We start from the raw sequence: 19,046 nt of genomic DNA, 5'->3' as shown, positions 1-19,046 counted from the left end.
CACATTCTACAAAACAGTTCTTTGAGAAAACCTTTCTATTCAGTGGTTCTCAAACTTTTTCATGTCAAGGACCCCCAAAATGATATGTATTTGGCCGCGGACCCCCATCTCAAAATATTTAGTTCCTGGGACCCCCAGAAGCAAAGATTTGATTTACAAATGTCCGCTTTAAAATGTATATTATATTCAAAGATTTGCAGTAATGTTCACGATTTTTCAAAAATAGCAGATCTACAAGCTCGAGCTTGTATATCTGCTATTTTTGAATAGCCAAAGAAATCTAAAATGACACAGATGCGTTCCAGTTCTAAATGCTTCAATAAGATAGTTGTAATTGGTGTCTTTATGGTTACTTTAACTCATTCACTGCCTGAATTATTTCTGGCCGCGTTTGCCCACTGCCAAGATTTTTCATTGAAAAAAAAAAGTACTCAGGAGTCTAAAGTTAACAAGGAAGTGGATGGGAGTCTAGATCTTCGAAAAATCATATCTCCTTGGTCTTTGGGTCAAATTTTTTAAACATTTTTAAAAGTCGTTTTAGTCGTTCTAGGCAGGCATGGCTTATGGGACAGAAGTCGTTATAGCCGTTCTAGGCAGGGAATGAGTTAAGTGATGCAACTTTAATTAAACTCTGCACTGTCCATTGTCAAACTCAAAACTCATTTACAACACTTTTTCAGTATTTTATTTATTTATTCTTGGGATAACAAAGTATTGTAGGTTGGGGGGGAGGGGGGCTTTCAAATGACTTTGAACACAACACATGCATGTTTTCCTTTTTGCCAGCCTGCCGTTTCCAACGGACTCAGACTGTTAGTTTGTTTTTTTCCCCGTGACGCCCAGAAGGTGTTGCCGTCTGCCCCGGTTAACGCTTGCCTGAATCCATGTGAATGCAGTATTAGTGTGCCCTGAGTCAAACCAATTTTCACTGAGTGCTCATCTGAAAACCAGATTTGGGGGTTTTCTGATACCAGACTGTGCAGAGTGCAAGAAAACCACCAGGGCTTTCATGGTTAACCCATTAAAACCGGGAAAGCATCTGTGTCATTTAAGATTTGAGCTATATAGCAACGTACGTTTTTCAGAAAACTCTTAGAACAGGTTTGGAACAGTGGTTCTCGAAAATAGCAGACATACAAGCTCACAGCGCGTCACTTTCTTGCCGCGCTGCAAGCTTGTACATCTGGTATTGTCTTGAAAGATTTTTTTTTAAACGCAAATCTTGTCTTCCGGGAGTCCCCGGCACAAAACAGTTTCAGTTCTGATAGTTTGAGAACTATTCTGATTTAGAAGGCATTCGTAGAATCGGCCTCAGGTCTTAATAGGTTAACCCTTTAAGACCGGTAACGCATCTGTGTCATTTTAAGATTTCTTTGGCTATTCAGAAATAGCAGATCTACAAGCTATGAGCTTGTATATCTGCTATTTTTGAAAAATAGTGAAAATGTGTGCAAATCTTTGAATATATATATTTTTTAAAGCGAACATTTTTAACTCTGTTACAACTTCTGGGGGTTCCTGGAACAAACTATTTTGAGATGGGGGTCCACGGCCAAATAAAAAAAAATAACAAAAACGTAGGATTTAGAAGACATTTGCAGAATCCCCAGAACCAAAGATTTGCGTTACAAACGTTCACTTTAAAAAATACACACATTTCCACGTTTTTAATTTTAAAAAAACAGCAGATCTACAAGCTCATAGCGCGGCACTCGCTAATAAATCTAAAAATGACACACAGACGCGTTCCCGGTCGTAATAGGTTAAGCTCCGAAAAACACCATGTTTTGGTACGTAGCATTAGAACATTGCGTGGCGCTTTAGGGCAGAATGTTTCATCAGTGACAAGGGTTTTACTAAGCGCAGTGGTGGAAAGTAACTAAGTACATTTACTTAAGTACTGTACTTAAGTACAATTTTGAGGTATTTGTACTTTACGTGAGTATTTCCAATTTCCAATACTTTTACTTCTACTCCACTACATCTCAGAGGCAAATATTGTACTTTTACTCCACTACAATTATTTGAAAACTTTAGTAACTAGTTACTTTTCAGATATAAACTATGATATAATGAAACATACATTAACCACTTTAGCCATATTTTATACATAGGCTATTTGAAAATAGCAGATCTACAAGCTCACAACGCGTCGCATCGCGACGCGTTGTGAGCTTGTAGATCGGCTATTTTCAAATATTTAGTACTTTACTTTTGGTACTTTAAGTACATTTTGATGCCAATACTTTTGTACTTTTACTCAAGTACATTTTTAATTCTGGACTTTTACTTGTAACAGAGTATTTTTATATTGCAGTATTGGTACTTTTACTTAAGTAAAGAATTTGAGTACTTTTTCCACCACTGTGTAAGTGCTGGGCTGTGTTCACTGCCCCTGACACCTTGCACGGTCCTTGTAGCAAGCGGCAGTGTCAGGGGGCTGTCAGCGCGGCGTCCGGGGGGGGGGGGCCTGCCCCCCGGGGGAGGAGGGTTTCACAGCGCGGTGTTTCAGGGCCAATCTGTGTCCCCGTCTCTCACCCCGGGCCCCCGGCCCCCCCCAAGGGCCCCTCCGCTGGGGACGGTGTGTGTGAGCCAGTCGCTTCCCCTCTCTCCTCCTCTGTCCATCTCCCGTTGCTATGGAGAGTGATGTTCAACGGTGATAGCCTTGGGCCGAGCCTGATGTGTTTGTCCTTGAGTGTTCCCTCTGGGCCCTCGCCGACGTCACCAACCAAACTACATTTTCTTTGTTCTTCTTTTTTTTTTTTACACAAACGCTGTTCTGATAATAACTACCCCTCCCCGTCCCCCCGTCCCATCCCTCCCCGGGGAATATGGCAAGTGATAGCTTCTCGCGTCGAGTGTGCAGCCCCTGTAAGAAAGCAGAAACAGTGCAAAGCGACGCACTGTGAGCTTGTGGATCTGCTAGATCTTCTATTTTCAAATGTTTTTTTTTAATATTTCATACATTTGAAAACTTGTGAAATTTCTGCACAATGAGTACTTTCTACTTTTGGTACTTTAACACATTGACTGCCTAGATCGAGTTAATTCGATATTAGCAAAAAAAATATTATTATTATTGTTTTTTTACTTTTTTTTTTTTTTATTTGACCCAAAGACCAAGGAGATATGAATTTTCGAAGATCTTTACTCTCATCCACTTCCTTGTTAACTTAAAACTTTAAAATTTTGTATCTCGGCTCCTGAGTACTTTTGTTTTTTTCATTGAAAAATCTCTGGCATGAATAACAATAGGCAGTGAAAATAATTCAGGCAGTCAATGTGTTAAGTACATTTTGATATCAATACTTTTGTACTTTTACTCAAGTATTTTTTTTTATTCCGGGCGTTTACTTGTAACAGAGTATTTCTACATTGCAGTTTTGATACTTTTACTTGAGTAAAACATTTGAGTACTTTTTCCACCACTGCCTATATGACATGTAGAAAGTTCTGAGCTTGTGGGATCTGCTATTTTTTTTAAAGATATTGACAAACTTTGAAAACTTCTGAAAACACTCGTCAAATGGGACATTCAGCATAATGAGCACTTTTACTGTTGGTGTATATTTCTGATGGCAACACGTTTGTGCTTCTATTATAGAAATATTTCTACGTTGTTTTAATGCAATCCTTCCTCCGCTGCATGTTTATGAAGTGAGAAACAGTGTGTGTTCTCTTGCTATTAGACGCTGCTACACCGTCAGACTGACTAATGGAAGACTGGAAGAGAATTCACACTAATTCATGGTTCACAGCTCCCAGCTCGGGCAGCAGCGCAGCAGCAGCAGAGAGAGAGACATTAGCATTTTGTAAATTAATTATTCATTATGTCGAAACAGCAGCAAATGGCACCAGCCATGATCCCATTAGCCATTGCTATTAACCCATTGAGACCTGAAGCCGATTCTACATGTCTCCTAAATCTCAACAGTATTCTGAAAAAACGTATGTTTCTATATCAGTGGTGCTCAATCTTTTTCATGTCAAGGACCCCCAAAATGATATGTTTTTAGCCGCGGACCCCCATCAAAATATTTTGTTCCAGGGACCCCCAGAAGCAAAGATTTGAGTTAAAAATGTTCGCTTTAAAAATATATATATTCAGAACATTTGCACACATTTTCACGATTTAAAAAAAATAGCAGATCTACAAGCTCGTAGCGCGGCACTCGGTGCCGCGCTACGAGCTTGTAGATCTGCTATTTTGAATAGCCCAAAGTGTAAAATAATGCTTTTTAGCTCAAATCGAAAAATGGCACAGTTCCAGGTGTTAATGGGTTAATAAGGGGCCTCTCGCCATAGTTTGGGGTTAAGATATAAGAGCCGGTTATGGTAAAGTATGAGGGGATCTTACATCTTAAACATAACGCTCTTTCAAAACGAATTGAGGAGAAAATCTAATCACGTGGAATACGCCGCTAGGAAATATGTCCTTAATTGAATCCATCCTGGAAAACCCTGGCTAGTGGTCAAATGTTAATTCAATTTATAATGTAAAAAAATAATAATTCAGGTCGGAGCGTTCTTCAATTGCACCGAAACGTCGACAAGTTATGAATGAATGGCGTACGGGTTATTTGGCGTTGTGCCGCGATGTGGAAGAACCAAATGTTTCATCAGACAATGATGATGTGTTTGATGACACTGTGCTGAAGAGAGAGAGAGAGAGAGAGAGAGAGAGAGAGAGAGAGAGAGAGAGAGAGAGAGAGAGAGAGAGAGAGAGAGAGAGAGAGAGAGAGAGAGAGAGAGAGAGAGAGAGAGAGAGAGAGAGAGAGAGAGAGAGAGAGAGAGAGAGAAGAGAGAGAGAGAGAGAGAGAGAGAATCTGCTGCTTTTGAATTTGAAACCTTATGCCTTATGACATGCTCAAAATAGTGACGCCAGGGTTAATGTGGTTAAGGTTTCCAGGATGGATTCAATTTGTAGTGTATTTGTAGTGCGCCCCCCCCCCCCCCCCCCCCCCCCCATCAAGTTATTACACTGGCCCGGGCGCAGTCCGAAGAAAGAGAAAAGAACGAGAAAAACATATAGGACAAGATTAAGAAGACTAGACTAGGACAACAAGAACTCAGTCACACTGTCAGTCAGTCACAACAGGAGGGAGTAGAGGCTAAACACACACACACACACACACGCACACACACACACAATCACAAAACACAAAACAACAGTTAAGGACATGTTCCAAACGGTATCCCACATGATCAGATTTTCTCAATTAATTCTATGAGCGTGCCGATTTGACATACTTCGTCGGACGGTGTCGTGCAAAAATAGCTAAAATAGCCGATCTACAAGCTCACAACATTGTCAGCTTGTAGATGGCTTTCACACATAGCTAATTATTTCTTATTTCTTCACACTTTCACCTATAATGACATGCCCAAAATACAGACACCAGGTTACAAATGCTTCTATTATAACACACGGAGTGAACCTACGTTTTTTTTTTTGATTGATTGAATACTTTTTTAACAGTTTGCAAAAATTACAGCTGTATACAGTTATACAATCATGCTAAAAGGATAACACAAAAAGCCCAGAAGGCTCGTTTCCATTGTGGTCCTGTGCATTCAATAGGCCTTATGGTGGGTGTGTAACTCTGAGAGTGTACAAATGGAACCAAATGGACCCGTAAGGGTCCATTTGGTTCCATTTGTACACCCTCAGAGTTATGGGGGTCCTTGAAAATAAGACAACCACTATGCCACACTAAATGGAACAGAGCCTTAATTAGTATCATTGGTAACACCTGTGAAGGAAGTAAGGAAGGGGCCCAATTCATTCCCAATATGGCTGCTGTGCATACAGCCTATTCATCAAGTGTACTGTACCCTGTATACAGTAAACACATACTTTATGTCACTCCTCCCTTTTTTTTGCTTTCCTTGAAATGTACATCCCTCCTTTTTCCTTCTCCTGTTCACTTTGAAGAAGGTGTTCTTTCACAAGATGACAAGGCTGAGATTAACGAGCGCCTCCCAGGGAGCTTTGCTGTTCCTCTGAGGAGCGTTTTACACTGAGCTAGAGAGCAGCGCAGAGAGCTGGTGGAGTCCCTCAGGGAGGTGACCCGAGACTTTAACGTTGATCAATGTCATTGTCTGCCTGCTATGCCTGCCCGCTGCGGGGCCCCATACAGTGGTGTAAAGTAACTAAGTACATTTACTCAAGTGCTTTGCTTAAGTACAATTTTGAGGTATTTTACTGGAGTATTTCCACTTTTCAGTATTTTGCTACTCATTACATCTCAGAGGCAAATATTTTACTTTTACAATTATTTGAAAACTTTAGTTAGTTTTAGATTTTTATTACTAAACCACTTAAGGTCCATATATATTTAATCTATTTGAAAATAGTCGATTTACAAGCTGACAATGCCTCCCATTGCAACGCATTGTGAGCTACTTTTACTTTTGGTACTTTTACTACATTTTGATACCAATACTGTTGTACTTAAAACTAAAAAAGAGTAAAACTCTCTATACAGCATAGAGCGTTGTTGTGTATTATTACAGTAGATCTTTAGTGTCAGTGATACCTTTGTTCACCCTGTGCTTTAATTTTTACTTATTTAAAGTGGCTCTATGTAACTTTTTTTTTTTTGCAAACACAGGATTTTGACCTGAAGGTCAAGATTACATTTATCCCCCGAGCAAGCAGGCAGGCTCTCTATTAGCTCAATGGTAAAAAAAAAAAAAAAAAGTCAACACTTGCATGTTCAAATCCGTGGTAGAGGAGGAAAGTTACATAGTGCAGCTTTAACATTTTTAGTGTTTACTCCTGTACTGTACTTTAAGTAAGTCATGTACTGTTCATGTATATGTATAACAACTTTAACCCTGGCATCACATTGTTGGGCATATCATTATAGGCAAAAATAAAATATCTAATAATTTTGAAGGTTTTTAGCTACAATGAGACAGGGTATTAACCCTGGCATCACATTTGTGGGCATATCATTATAGGCAAAAATAAAACATCTAATCATTTTTAAGTTTTTTTAGCTACAATGAGACAGGGTATTAGAACACAGTTTACATGCTGAATTATATTTACTTTACTTTTATACCTCCAACTGGTGCAGCAGTGGCTCAGGAGGTTAGAGCGGCCACTTGGGAATCAGACGGTTCCTGGTTCACATAAAAAGAGCACAATAGCACTTCCCCGACATATAAGTCATAGCATCACTGAGGATGAGGAACACACTATAAAGCCCGAGGGCTTATTTCCATTGTGGTCCTCTTCACAAAACAACAACATAACAAACAAAAACACAACAATACATCAGAGAGATATACTCTACGTAAAAAACTAGAGTCTAAGAAATGTGCAGTCAATGCATTTAACCTATTTTTAACCTGTAAATGTGCAGTCAATGCATTTAACCTATTTTTAACCTGTAAATGTGCAGTCAATGCATGTAACCTACTTTAAATAAAGTGCTACAGTGTATGTACTTACACTACATAGTACATACTAAAGTTCACAGTTAGCATTTAACCCATTAATACCTGGAACGCATCTGTGTCACTTTAGATTTCTTTGGCTATTCAAAAATAGCAGATCTACAAGCTCATAGCGCGGCACCGAGTGCCGCGCTATGAGCTTGTAGATCTGCTATTTTTGAAAAATAGTGAAAATTATTTTAAAATATTTTTTCCAGATTTTTTTTTTTTAGGATTTCTATTTTTTTAGACGCGGCCTCAGGTCTTAAAGGACAACTTTGGTTTTTTACAACCAATGTTTATGTTTTAGATTGTAATTAAAGTAAATAAAAGATGAGTGTTAAAAAAATAATAATTTACTGCTTTCTATAGTTTTAGCAATTTTCACAATCTTTTTTACAGTGTTTTCACAGTGGGCGGGGGCATTCTGTCCGGTGGCTAAATATATATTTTTTTAACACATTAACCCGGCGTTTTCTTTATTATTATTTACAGTAGCTCTTCTAGCCCCCAATAACTCACATCTGGCCATCTCAGACAGCCGGACCTTTTTTATTGTGTAAAAAAGGCATATTTAGCCACCGGACAGAATGCCCCCGCCCACTGTAAAAAATATCGCAAAAAATGCTAAAACTATAGAAAGCAGTAAATGAAAAAAAAAATACACTCATCATTTATTTACTTTAATTACAAGCTAAAATATAAACCTTGGTTGTAAAAAAACAAAGTTGTCCTTTAAAGGGTTAAAGTGTGTGGACCATACAGTCTATTAAAGTGCATATTTTAGCATTAGTATCCATTTGGGTAACTAGCAACAGCAGGGCAAAGGGATTGTATGTATTTTGACTAAAAGAAAAATGTACCCCAAAAAAAAAAAAGACCAGATGAACATGCAGTTTGGTCTGCTGTGGGTGTGTGAGTGTAAGTGTGAATGTGTGGGTGAATGTGTGAACGCAAAGCGTGCATTGTCAATGACTGTGGATAAAGGTGCTATGTTAATGCACCATTTGTATTAACAATTCAACTGTTATCCAGTGGCTTTGTTGCTATGAACAACAAATGCGTCAGTCCCAAACGTATTTATTTGCCAGGGACTGTGCACATTAATCAACATGTCGGTTTTCACATCCATGTCAATGAGCCAGTTAGCTAGAAGCTCATTTTCATCTGTAGTCCCTGAAAACGTAGGTAGGTAGTTTAAGGAAATAGGTAGCTGATATATTGCACTTTTACCTTAGCGCTAGGTATACTCTTGGTTGCTTGTTTTTGCAGAAAATGCACTTAAGACTTCTGATGATTAGTAGTTTTCGTTCCCTACCTACTGTATGTTGAATGCACTTATTGTAAGTCGCTTTGGATAAAAGCGTCTGCTAAATGACTGTAATGTAATGTAGTAGTTACCTTGCCATGATGTAACTCCAAAGGTGGACGAGAAATCAAAAATAATTGCTCCAGTGATTAGAAATTCATAATTCAAAATATGCTCCTCATTGACTTACATTGTACTGGAAGTTACATTTTTTTATTAAAAAAAACAGTACTCGGTTTGGTGATGAACTATATTGTTTGAATCAACTTTGTTTACTGTTTCAGCGTACAGCGTAAGTCAATGAGGAGCATATTCTTAATTATCAATTTCTAATCAATGGAGCAATTATTTTTTGATATATTGTCCACCTTTGGAGTTACATCATGGCAACAACCCAAACCTCTACCAAAGTGGTCTTGCCCTTTAACCCATTAAGACCTGAGGCCGAGTCGACGAATGTCTTCTAAATCCCAACAGTATTCTGAAAGAAACGTATGTTTCTTTATCAGCGGTGCTCAAACTTTTTCATGTCAAGGACCCCCAAAATTATATTTATTTGGCCGCGGACCCCCATCTCAAAATATTTTGTTCCAGGTACGCCCAGAAGAAAAGATATTAGTTAAAAATGATCGCTTTAAAACAATATATATTCACAGATTTGCACACATTTTCTCGATTTTTCAAAAATAGCAGATCTACAAGCTCGTAGCGCGGCACCGAGTGCCGCGCTACGAGCTTTTAGATCTGCTATTTTTGAATAGCCAAAGTGTAAAATAATGCTTTTTTAGCTCAAATGAAAAAGTGACACAGATGCGTTCCAGGTTCCAGCTTTTCCGTGGGTTAAATATATCAGTAGGCTGCATGCATGTGATGAGCTTTGCTACATCATCTAAATTATTAACGTACAGTATGTGGTTGCAGTGTGTATTGTTGTGGCGCAGTGTTATAACGTTGGAAGTGTGGCAATGGTATGAATAATAATAAGGCCTCTGCCGCGGTCCTTTTGGGGGAGAAGTAATAAAAAGTGTTCAATCGCTTATAAATTAACCCATTGAGACCTGAAGCCGATTCTACATGTCTCCTAACTCCCAACAGTTTTCTGAAAAACGTGTGTTTCTATATCAGTGGTGCTCAATCTTTTTCATGCCAAGAACCCCCGAAATTATATGTATTTGGCCGCGGACCCCCATCAAAATATGTTGTTCCAGGGACCCCCAGAAGCAAAGATTTGAGTTAAAAATGTTCGCTTTAAAAAAATATATATTCAAAGATTTTCACACATTTTCACGATTTTTCAAAAATAGCAGATCTACAAGCTCGTAGCGCGGCACTCGGTGCCGCGCTATGAGCTTGTAGATCTGCTATTTTTGAATAGCCCAAAGTGCAAAATAATGCGTTTTAGCTCAAATCGAAAAATGGCACAGTTCCAGGTCTTAATGGGTTAAACAGCATACCGTATTACACACCAAACCTTTGATACGCTCGTCCTCGTTAAAGAATACATCACAACGGGGACGGCTATGAAATATTTGGGGTCCACGGGTGACTGTGCGTATGATGTGATTTGACATATTTCAGCTGGTACACTGAAAAGTGAATGTAATGAGTATAAATCCCATAGATTGGCCTTTGAAAATAAGGCTTTGGTATGACTCAGAAGAATAATAAATTGTACAGTAATTTACAGTAGGCCTCTGGTATAAAATATGAATTAAACATGACAAGGCCCACGTCATGAAAGAGTTTAATGAAGAGTGGAACTGATCCCTTCACCCTATTCCCATAAAAAATAACTGTTGGGCAGTAACTCATTACTAAGTAATATATTACTGTAATATTATGACTTTCCCCAGTAACGAGTTGTGTAAGGTATTATAATAGCCAAATCGGTAATTATATTACAGTTACTTATCCAAGAAAAAACTGCAACTGAAGAAAATACAAGAAACCACTCAGGTTTCCACCGGTATATTTTGCCTTAATGATGAATAGAGAAAATAGCTGATATACCAGCTCACAGATGCGATTTGTTGTGAGCTGCTATTTTGACATGATGCCCAAATCACTGTTTCTCAACATCGGGTGGCGGGGACAATGGACGCTTATGGGTCCATTTGGTTCCATTTCAATACTCTCAGTTAACCCATTAAAACCAGGAAAGCATCTATGTCATTTTAGATTTTAGCGTTGGTTATTAAAAAATAGCCGTTCTTTTTTGGGTCTTGTGAAAGTTTCAGGTATGGTGTGTGTGATATCAAATGTGAGCTTACCATAATCACAGTAATCCTTAATCATATTCCATCATATTCAAGGGCTTTTGGAGAGAAATGAGACGGACTCCATAGAGCCCTGCAGAGGGGAGTTGTGCGTCTGTGTCTGCGTCCAGCTGATGCTTGTTGATGCTCGTTAATGTTACATACATCAAGGCAATTATGTTTCTGCACTCATTTCCGGTTTCGGACACAAATTTACCTTTTGGTCCTAAAAAACGGCGCTTATCAATTCATCATATTAATCGATCGATATGGTTATCAGCTATCAATTGATGAATTAATCGATAATTTTCATCCCTTGTACCTGCCATCAAATACATTATCCGTATATATCTTTATTTGTTTCATTTAACCCAGGGGTCTTCAACAGGGGGTCCGGGACCCCTAGGGGGGCCTCAGAGTTACTACAGGGGGTCCACCAAATTTTTGTGTGATATGATTTTTGTTTTTACCTTAACCACTTGAACCCTAGTATCCCTTTTCTGAGGAGAACTTTAGCCAAAAATAGCCGATCTACAAGCTCACAACGCCTCGCGCTGCGAGGCGTTGTGAGCTTGTAGATCGGCTATTTTTGGCAAAGAGGTATAGGTGTAGAGGGAAAAAAGAGCAGACCACGTAAACTAAAAAATAGAGGGGGTCCCTGCTTCATCTCTCTCTCAGCTAGGGGGTCCTTGGCCTGAAAACGTTGAAGACCCCTGACTATCTCTTTCCCCATCTGCTCCCACTCTACCTCTATCCTCTCTCTTCTCTCTTCTCACAGGGACACTCTTACAAAACCATGTAAAAAAAATGTTTTTTTCGCCCACTTTACTTTACTACAACCTGTGAACCTGTGACTGTGATTGTGCTTCTTGGCGTTCCAGGAGACATGCGTCCCTGCCCATCGAAGTCCTACCGGAGAACCCTGGGAGCCTGGTGTCTGCCGCAGCCTGCAGGAGAGGCTTTCCCTGCCGCAAATGGAAGTCCGCCTCCTTTGGGTACAGTAAGACGTTTTACACACCATTTTACACGCTCTCGCGCACATGTAGTAGTGGTAGTAGTGGCTCAGTGGCCTCTCTGCCTCTCTGATGACCGAAAGCCTCTCATCTCCCCCTGGACAAGGGGGAATTCCGCTTTAGGCTAGTGGTTAAGATGTTGGCTTTCCACACGCTGGAGACCCGGGTTAGAATCCCGGGCGTTTTACACGCACGCACGCACGCACGCACGCACGCACGCACGCACGCACGCACGCACGCACGCACGCACACACACACACACACACACACACACACAGTGGCGTGCACAGACATTTTGAGGGGCAGGTGCTCAAGTAAATTATACTTTTTTTTGTTTACTTGATCTGCTCTTTTTTCCCTCTACACCTATACCTCTTTGCCAAAAATAGCCGATCTACAAGCTCACAACGCCTCGCGCTGCGAGGCGTTGTGGGCTTGTAGATCTGCTATTTTTGGCTAAAGTTCTCCTCAGAAAAGGGATGCTAGGTTTGGAGTGGTTATGGTAAAAAGAAAAATCATATCACATAAAGATTTGGCGGACCCCCTGTAGTAACTCTGAGGACCCCCTAGGGGTCCCGGACCCCCTGTTGAAGACCCCTGCTGTAAACTGAAAAAAAGTGCCCTTTTTTTCAAAAGGGCACTTCTGGTCAAGAGGGCAAAGGGCAGGGCTCTAGCACCACCTAGAGTCTATCTGTGCACGTCCCTGCACACACACACACACACACACAGTTTAACAATGTATGTATGTCCACACACAGGGAAAGCATACAGGGACACAAATATTTTAGGATGCAGTAAAGGTTACGCCATATATGGCAGCAGAGACAGCACAATGCTTTGCCAGCCTTTCTGCCTCGTCTTTGCAAAGACGACGCAGAAAGGCTGGCAAAGTTTACACATCTTGGGATGCCCATGGGCATCCCAAGATGTGTAGACCCTCCAACAACCAGTCCGTGGGTATGTCCTAGGCTGGATCACCAGAGGAAACAAAGTTTTTCGTCGTGCACTGCTGCTTGGTGTTAACGCTTGTTATAGTTGTTCCCATGGGCCTGAAAGTCCACCTACAGTATTGCTATTCCGACAGACATACCGCTGGAAGGCCGCCGGCTCTATTGCCTCTCTTCCCGGTAGATGTTCATGGGAGCGTTGCAGTGTTCATTTTGACAGCATATTTTGATTTATTTTTAGTCATAGTCTTTTGAATAACATTTCATTATGTTTTAGTCATATTTTAGTTATCTGAAATGTTTTAGTCTAGCTATAGTTGACTAAACTACTTGTTGTTAACTAGTTGTACGAACGCTTGTTTTATTGTTGTATTGTTTTATTGGATCTTGTTTAGTCGATACAATTATTTGTTTTAGCTCATGCTCATTTGACTTAGCTATTTTGTCTCATCTGTTTAAGGAAATAGGTAGCTGATATATAGCACTTTTACCTTAGCGCTAGGTATACTCTTGGTTGCTTGTTTTTGCAGAAAGTGCACTTCTGCACTTCTGGACTTCTGGTGATTAGTAGTTTTCGTTCCCTACCTATGTTGAATGCACTTATTGTAAGTCGCTGTGGATAAAAGCGTCTGCTAAATGACTGTAATGTAATGTAATGCAACTAAACATCATAAGATTTAAGTTGACTAAACATCATAAGATTTAAGCCGACTACAGTTGATTTAGTCGACTGAAGTGTATTTTGGCGGTGCCTTGATGGCGTCATAATGCCTGATTTTACACTTGGTTGCATGCTGAAAATAGCCGATCTGCAAGCTCAAAACGTGAGCTTGTAGATCAGCCATTTTCAGAGCGCAACAACCGAGCGCAAACAAGCATAAAATAAGTTGTCTTTTAGTTCTACTGGATCTCTTCTCCACTAGTCCCTCCCTAACATTTTAGTCTAGTTTTTATTTGCTGACGAAATTCAGTCAGTACATTTAGTCTTAGTTTTAGTCATCGTAGCTTAGTTATTATTTTGTTTTTATTTTGTTTTCAATCAGTGAAAAAAGGTAGTCGATGAACATTTTTCGTATAGTTTTAGTCGACGAAATCAATACTGTGAATTGTGCCTTCTTGTATGTAAGCTACACAGTCCACAGAAGTTGCAAATGCATCCACTCTACACCTACTACACTGACGATGGTAGTTACAACGGAGCAGTTTAAGGTCATGCCCAGGACACTCACACACACGCACACACACACACACACACACAGACTCCCACAGCAGGACAATGGTGTTTCTTGTCTTGCACTTGCTTTGCTTTGCTGTTTTCTTTCTAAAACACTTGACTCACATTTATGCCCCGGGCCGTGTCAGATGGACGTATATCGAACTCGACAGCGCGACAATAAAAACCATGGATCCAATAATAATATCCCAGGGTCTGTGTGGGTGTGTGTGTGTGTGTGTGTGTGTGTGTGTGTGTGTGTGTGTGTGTGTGTGTGTGTGTGTGTGTGTGTGTGTGTGTGTGTGTGTGTGTGTGTGTGTGTGTGTGTGTGTGTGTGTGTGTGTGTGTGTGTGTGTGTGTGTGTGTGTGTGTGTGTGTCAGAGGCTGTTGTCATATCGTTCTGAGGTTTTATTGCCCAGAGGTTAACTTGTTGTTGTTGTCTTGTTGATGCTTTAGTGATGAACATCCATGGACCACAAAATGGACCTGGAGCTTCTTATTACAGCTGCAAATCTTAACTTTTGTGTTTGTGAATAAAATGTCATTTCATCCAACCTGTGTGTTATAGGGCTACATCAGTGATTCTCACACATTTTTTAATTTCCAGGAAATAAAAAAGTGGTATGCATTAGGCCAGGGCTCTGCAGTGTTTTTCAGGCCAAGGACCCCCCTAGCTGAGAGAGAGATGAAGCAGGGACCCGCTCTATATTGTATAAAATTGTGTTGCAGATTAAACTTTTTTCCGCTCTTTTTTCCCTCTACACCTATACCTCTCACTCTGCGAGGCGTTGTGAGCTTGTAGATCTGATATTTTTGGCTAAAGTTCTCCTCAGAATAGGGATGCTAGGGTTCAAGTGGTTCATGTAAAAATAAATATCGCATCACACAAAGATTTGGCGGCCCCCCCTGTAGTAACCCTGAGGACCCCCTGGGGGTCCCGCAACCCCCTGTTCAAGACCCCTGCATTAGGCCACAGATAACCCCATAACGCTGAGCGTGTACAGTAGAGCTACAGACCTCTAAGGGTCCATTTGGTTCTGTTTGTACACTCTCAGAGTTACAGACCAGTAAGGGTCCAGTAACTCCATTTGTTTCCCTGTCATTTGGCTGGGGATCAGTGGGGACCCACCTGGAACCACCTCCAGGTGGGTGGGGACGACGACGATGGGGGGGGGGGATCGACGACGACCCTGGTTCAATCTCAGGTAGTTAATAATAATAATACGTTACAGAACGCAGCTTTAAAACGTAGCCCTGCTGAGACGAAGCCGCCATTGTGCTGAAGCTACTCTTGTCGTGCGATGTGGGACACTGTCGTACCACTGAGTATAAATCAGGCATGTAGCCTTGAGAGCGTCTTGTCAAACAAGGAGGAATGGTTTTAAGTGGCCGTGTGTGTGTGCGTGTGCACGTGTGTGTGTGTGTGTGTGTGTGTGTGTGTGTGTGTGTGCGTGTGTGTGTGTGTGATGAATAGCAACAATCCTCCACTCCATTGCCCACATTCGTAGCACCTCTTCACCACAAAAGTAAATAAATTCAGCTTCAAACTGGGAACGTACTGTACCACGTGTAACCACTTAAACCAGGGGTCTTCCATGTTTTTCAGGCCAAGGACCCCTTAGCTGAGAGAGAGATGAAGCAGGGACCCCCCCCACTACATATTGTATAAAATTGTGTTGTAGATTAAATATTTTCATAGATTTCAAAGATAGCTCCATAGACTTGTTTGACAGCACTATATAATTGTGTTGTGTAGTGTTGTGTTGTGTTGTGTTGGATTCATGTTAATGTGTTTTTTTCAGACAGTTAGAATAGGGATGCAAGTGTTAATGTAATAATAATACTACAAAAATGTTTTGCGCCGCCCCCTGTAGTAACTCTGAGGACCCCCAAGGGTCCCAGACCACCTGTTGAAGACCCCTGACTTAAAGCTTTAACCCTATATATCCTTAGTTGACTGGGGTCCCCCAGGGCTCAATACTAGCTCCTTTTTTTCTACTCCAAATCTGCCGAAAATTGTTGATCTACATAACAACCTCACAACCCCATGTGAGCTTGTATAGATCTACTATTTCAACGTGTGTTTAGCCCAGAATAGGGATTTAAATGTGGTTTAACCCATTAAAACCTGAGGCCGATTCTACAAAATTTGTCTTCTAAATCCTGTTGCTACAGTATATCAGTGGTGCTCAAACTTTTTCATGTCAAGGACCCCCAAAATTATACAGTATGTATTTGGCCGTGGACCCCATCTCAAAATATTTAGTTCCAGGGACCCTCAAAAATAGCAGCTGTGAGCTTGTACATTTGCTATTTTTGAACATGAACATCGTGTTGTACTTTGTCACACACTATCGTAAATTATTATGTATGCCAAAACCACAATTAAATAATTAATCTTAATCATTTTTCATGACAATTACTTGTCAACTAAAAATGTCATGATCGTGAGAGAGCTCTTGACAGCCTTTTTTTTCCCCTCACAGATAATTAGTACACATGTGTACGAGCGAGCCAAAGCCAAAACAAATCTTGGGAAATGCTAATAATAACCCCGCCACCTCTCTCACCCACCCCGACAGCCAAACCAGCCAATAATGTGATGAGCAAAGCCAAGGACACTGACACTGTGACACGTTCTGCTCATGTTTACATTGGATGTTAAGTGTGGCACAGGTCACTCTGCGGCTGCTGCATGCCTCTGCAGCTCATAATATGTTTACATTAGATGCTGATAATAACCCAGGTTTAACAACTTAGCACGTACTGTAGCAACATCAAGCAGCTACTGTACTACCGTACTGCTAGGACCCAACTGTTTCACTTCTGTTGTAGGGGTTATTTTTTGAAACATTTTGAAAGTTAAAATTGGTTAAGTGTGTCTGTGGGTTTATATTGAACCATTGAAACAAAGAGCTTGTTGTGACTATAATAATAACTGTCTAACTGTATTGTTTTTTCCCCATTTTCTCAAAATAACTGGTTTTGGACAGCGAGTACAGCATATATGAGGGATTCTTTCACTTCAGTCCTAAATATTACTCTGTGTCACGGTGATTTGAACCGACGGCAGGCGTGTATAGTAGCCATAGAGTCGAGAGGCGTGTCTAGTAGCCAGATGTAGCCATAGCTTGGGAGGATGAGACCGCCCGTTCAGAGTATGTGAAAGTATCCCCATTGGCTTAAAGGACAGCCAATGATTGAAAACATGTCGAGAATATGTCGAACATGTGACACTAGTGGTCAGTCTCTTCTTAGACCAGCGTGCTTTGCAAGCTGGTAAAAACAAACACAGAAAGTTAGAATATGGAGATCACCTTCAACAGCGTTGCCAAACATTTTGTTTGTTCACAGCATTTTCTTACCGGCAAACCAGCCAATGAAATGCTTGACTGTGACACTGACTGGTCACCTACATTACACCTGGGACACACAGAAGTTAAGGCATCACTGTGCAACACTGAGCGGTCTAACCGGAGCACAAGGAGACTACAGGCAGTGAACAACACTGCATCTGTAGCATCTGCTCCACAGAGGCCAGAGGCGGATGAAGCCATACCACAGCCTCCTTCAACGACCTGTGATGAATCTGATGATGCATCAGAGGTGGATGAGGCAGGGCCAGAGGTGGACAACACTGGAGAAGAGCAGGAATGCAATCCATGTAGCCTCGGCCGTGATGGCATTAACCGATTGTTGGAGGATTACAGGAAGGTGAAGGAAAACCTCTCCCAAAAGCAATTCGATGAGCAGTACTTTAAAGACAACGATGAGAGAGTTAAGTAGGCTGAAAACGCAGGCTGAAAACCCACCTCTTCAGGAAACACTACCCTTCCTCTTTGCCTGGCCTACTTGTTGTTAACTAGTTGTAGGAACTATTGTTGTATTGCTGTTTTGGATCGTGCTTAGTCGATACACTTTTGTATTAGCTCGTGCTCATTTGATTTGGCTATTTTATCTCATGTGTTTAAGAAAGTAGGTAGCTGATATATATTGCACTTTTACCTTAGCGCTAGGTATACTCTTGGTTGCTTGTTTTTACAGGAAATGCACTTAAGACTTCTGGTGATTAGTAGTTTCGTTCCCTATCTATGTTGAATGCACTTATTGTAAGTCGCTTTGGATAAAAGCGTCTGCTAAATGACTGTAATGTAATGTAATGAGATAACAGAGGTTTCTGCCCGACAACAATGGTGTTAAATTCCCTTCTTGTAGAGAGTAGAAGAAACGTGGTCCTGGTTCAAATCCCAGGACCTATAAAAGTTACGGATTGAAGCTTTTTAAACTTGCTGTGCGTGCTGGTCTGGTCTGAACAGTACATTACAGAAAACACTGCTCTTCTCAGACTCCTTCAGGGCCAGACTATCTGTTTGTCTGCTCCTTCGTCTGATAATTAGGCTATAACTCTGAACTGCTTTGGTGGTGCACGGCGAGCGCCATTAACCCGTCAAGACCGGGAACGCATCTGTGTCATTGTCAAAGATTTCTTTGGGCTATTCAAAAAATAGCAGATATGCAAGCTCGTAGCGCAGCACCGAGTGCAGCGCAATTAAAAAAAAATCTTGAACGTTTTAGCAAATCTTTGAATATATATATTAAAAAAATTAAACAAACATTTGTAACTCAAATCTTTTCTCCTGGGGATTCTACAAATGTCTTCAAAATCCTAACGTTCCATATGTTGCTATTATCAGTGGTGCTCCAACTTTTCCATGTCAAGGACCACCCAAAATAAAATATATTTGTCCACAGACCCCCATCTCAAAATATGTTGTTTCAGGGACCCCCAGAAGCACAGATCGGAGTCAAACTAATTTGCTTTAAAACATATATAATGAAGATTTGCCAAAAAATCACAATGTT

At 40.7% G+C, this 19,046-nt stretch overlaps 1 protein-coding gene across 1 annotated transcript in view; it reads left to right on the top strand.

Moving 5' to 3' along the window:
* The window catches only part of LOC311052843 (IQ motif and SEC7 domain-containing protein 1-like), a 210,478-nt gene that overhangs the window by 24,673 nt on the left and 166,759 nt on the right, over positions 1-19,046 (top strand). Inside the window, exon 2 of the mRNA XM_084068066.1 lies at positions 11,892-12,005. Coding sequence (XP_083924192.1) covers positions 11,892-12,005 — 114 coding nt within the window. The remainder of the gene's footprint in view (positions 1-11,891; positions 12,006-19,046) is intronic.

This window comes from Gymnoscopelus microlampas (assembly GCF_963454915.1).
Source record: "Gymnoscopelus microlampas genome assembly, chromosome: 10".
In the NCBI taxonomy this organism is placed as follows: Eukaryota; Metazoa; Chordata; class Actinopteri; order Myctophiformes; family Myctophidae; genus Gymnoscopelus; species Gymnoscopelus microlampas.
Note: the sequence above shows the minus strand (reverse complement) of the source record. Positions and strands in the feature narration are given on the sequence as shown.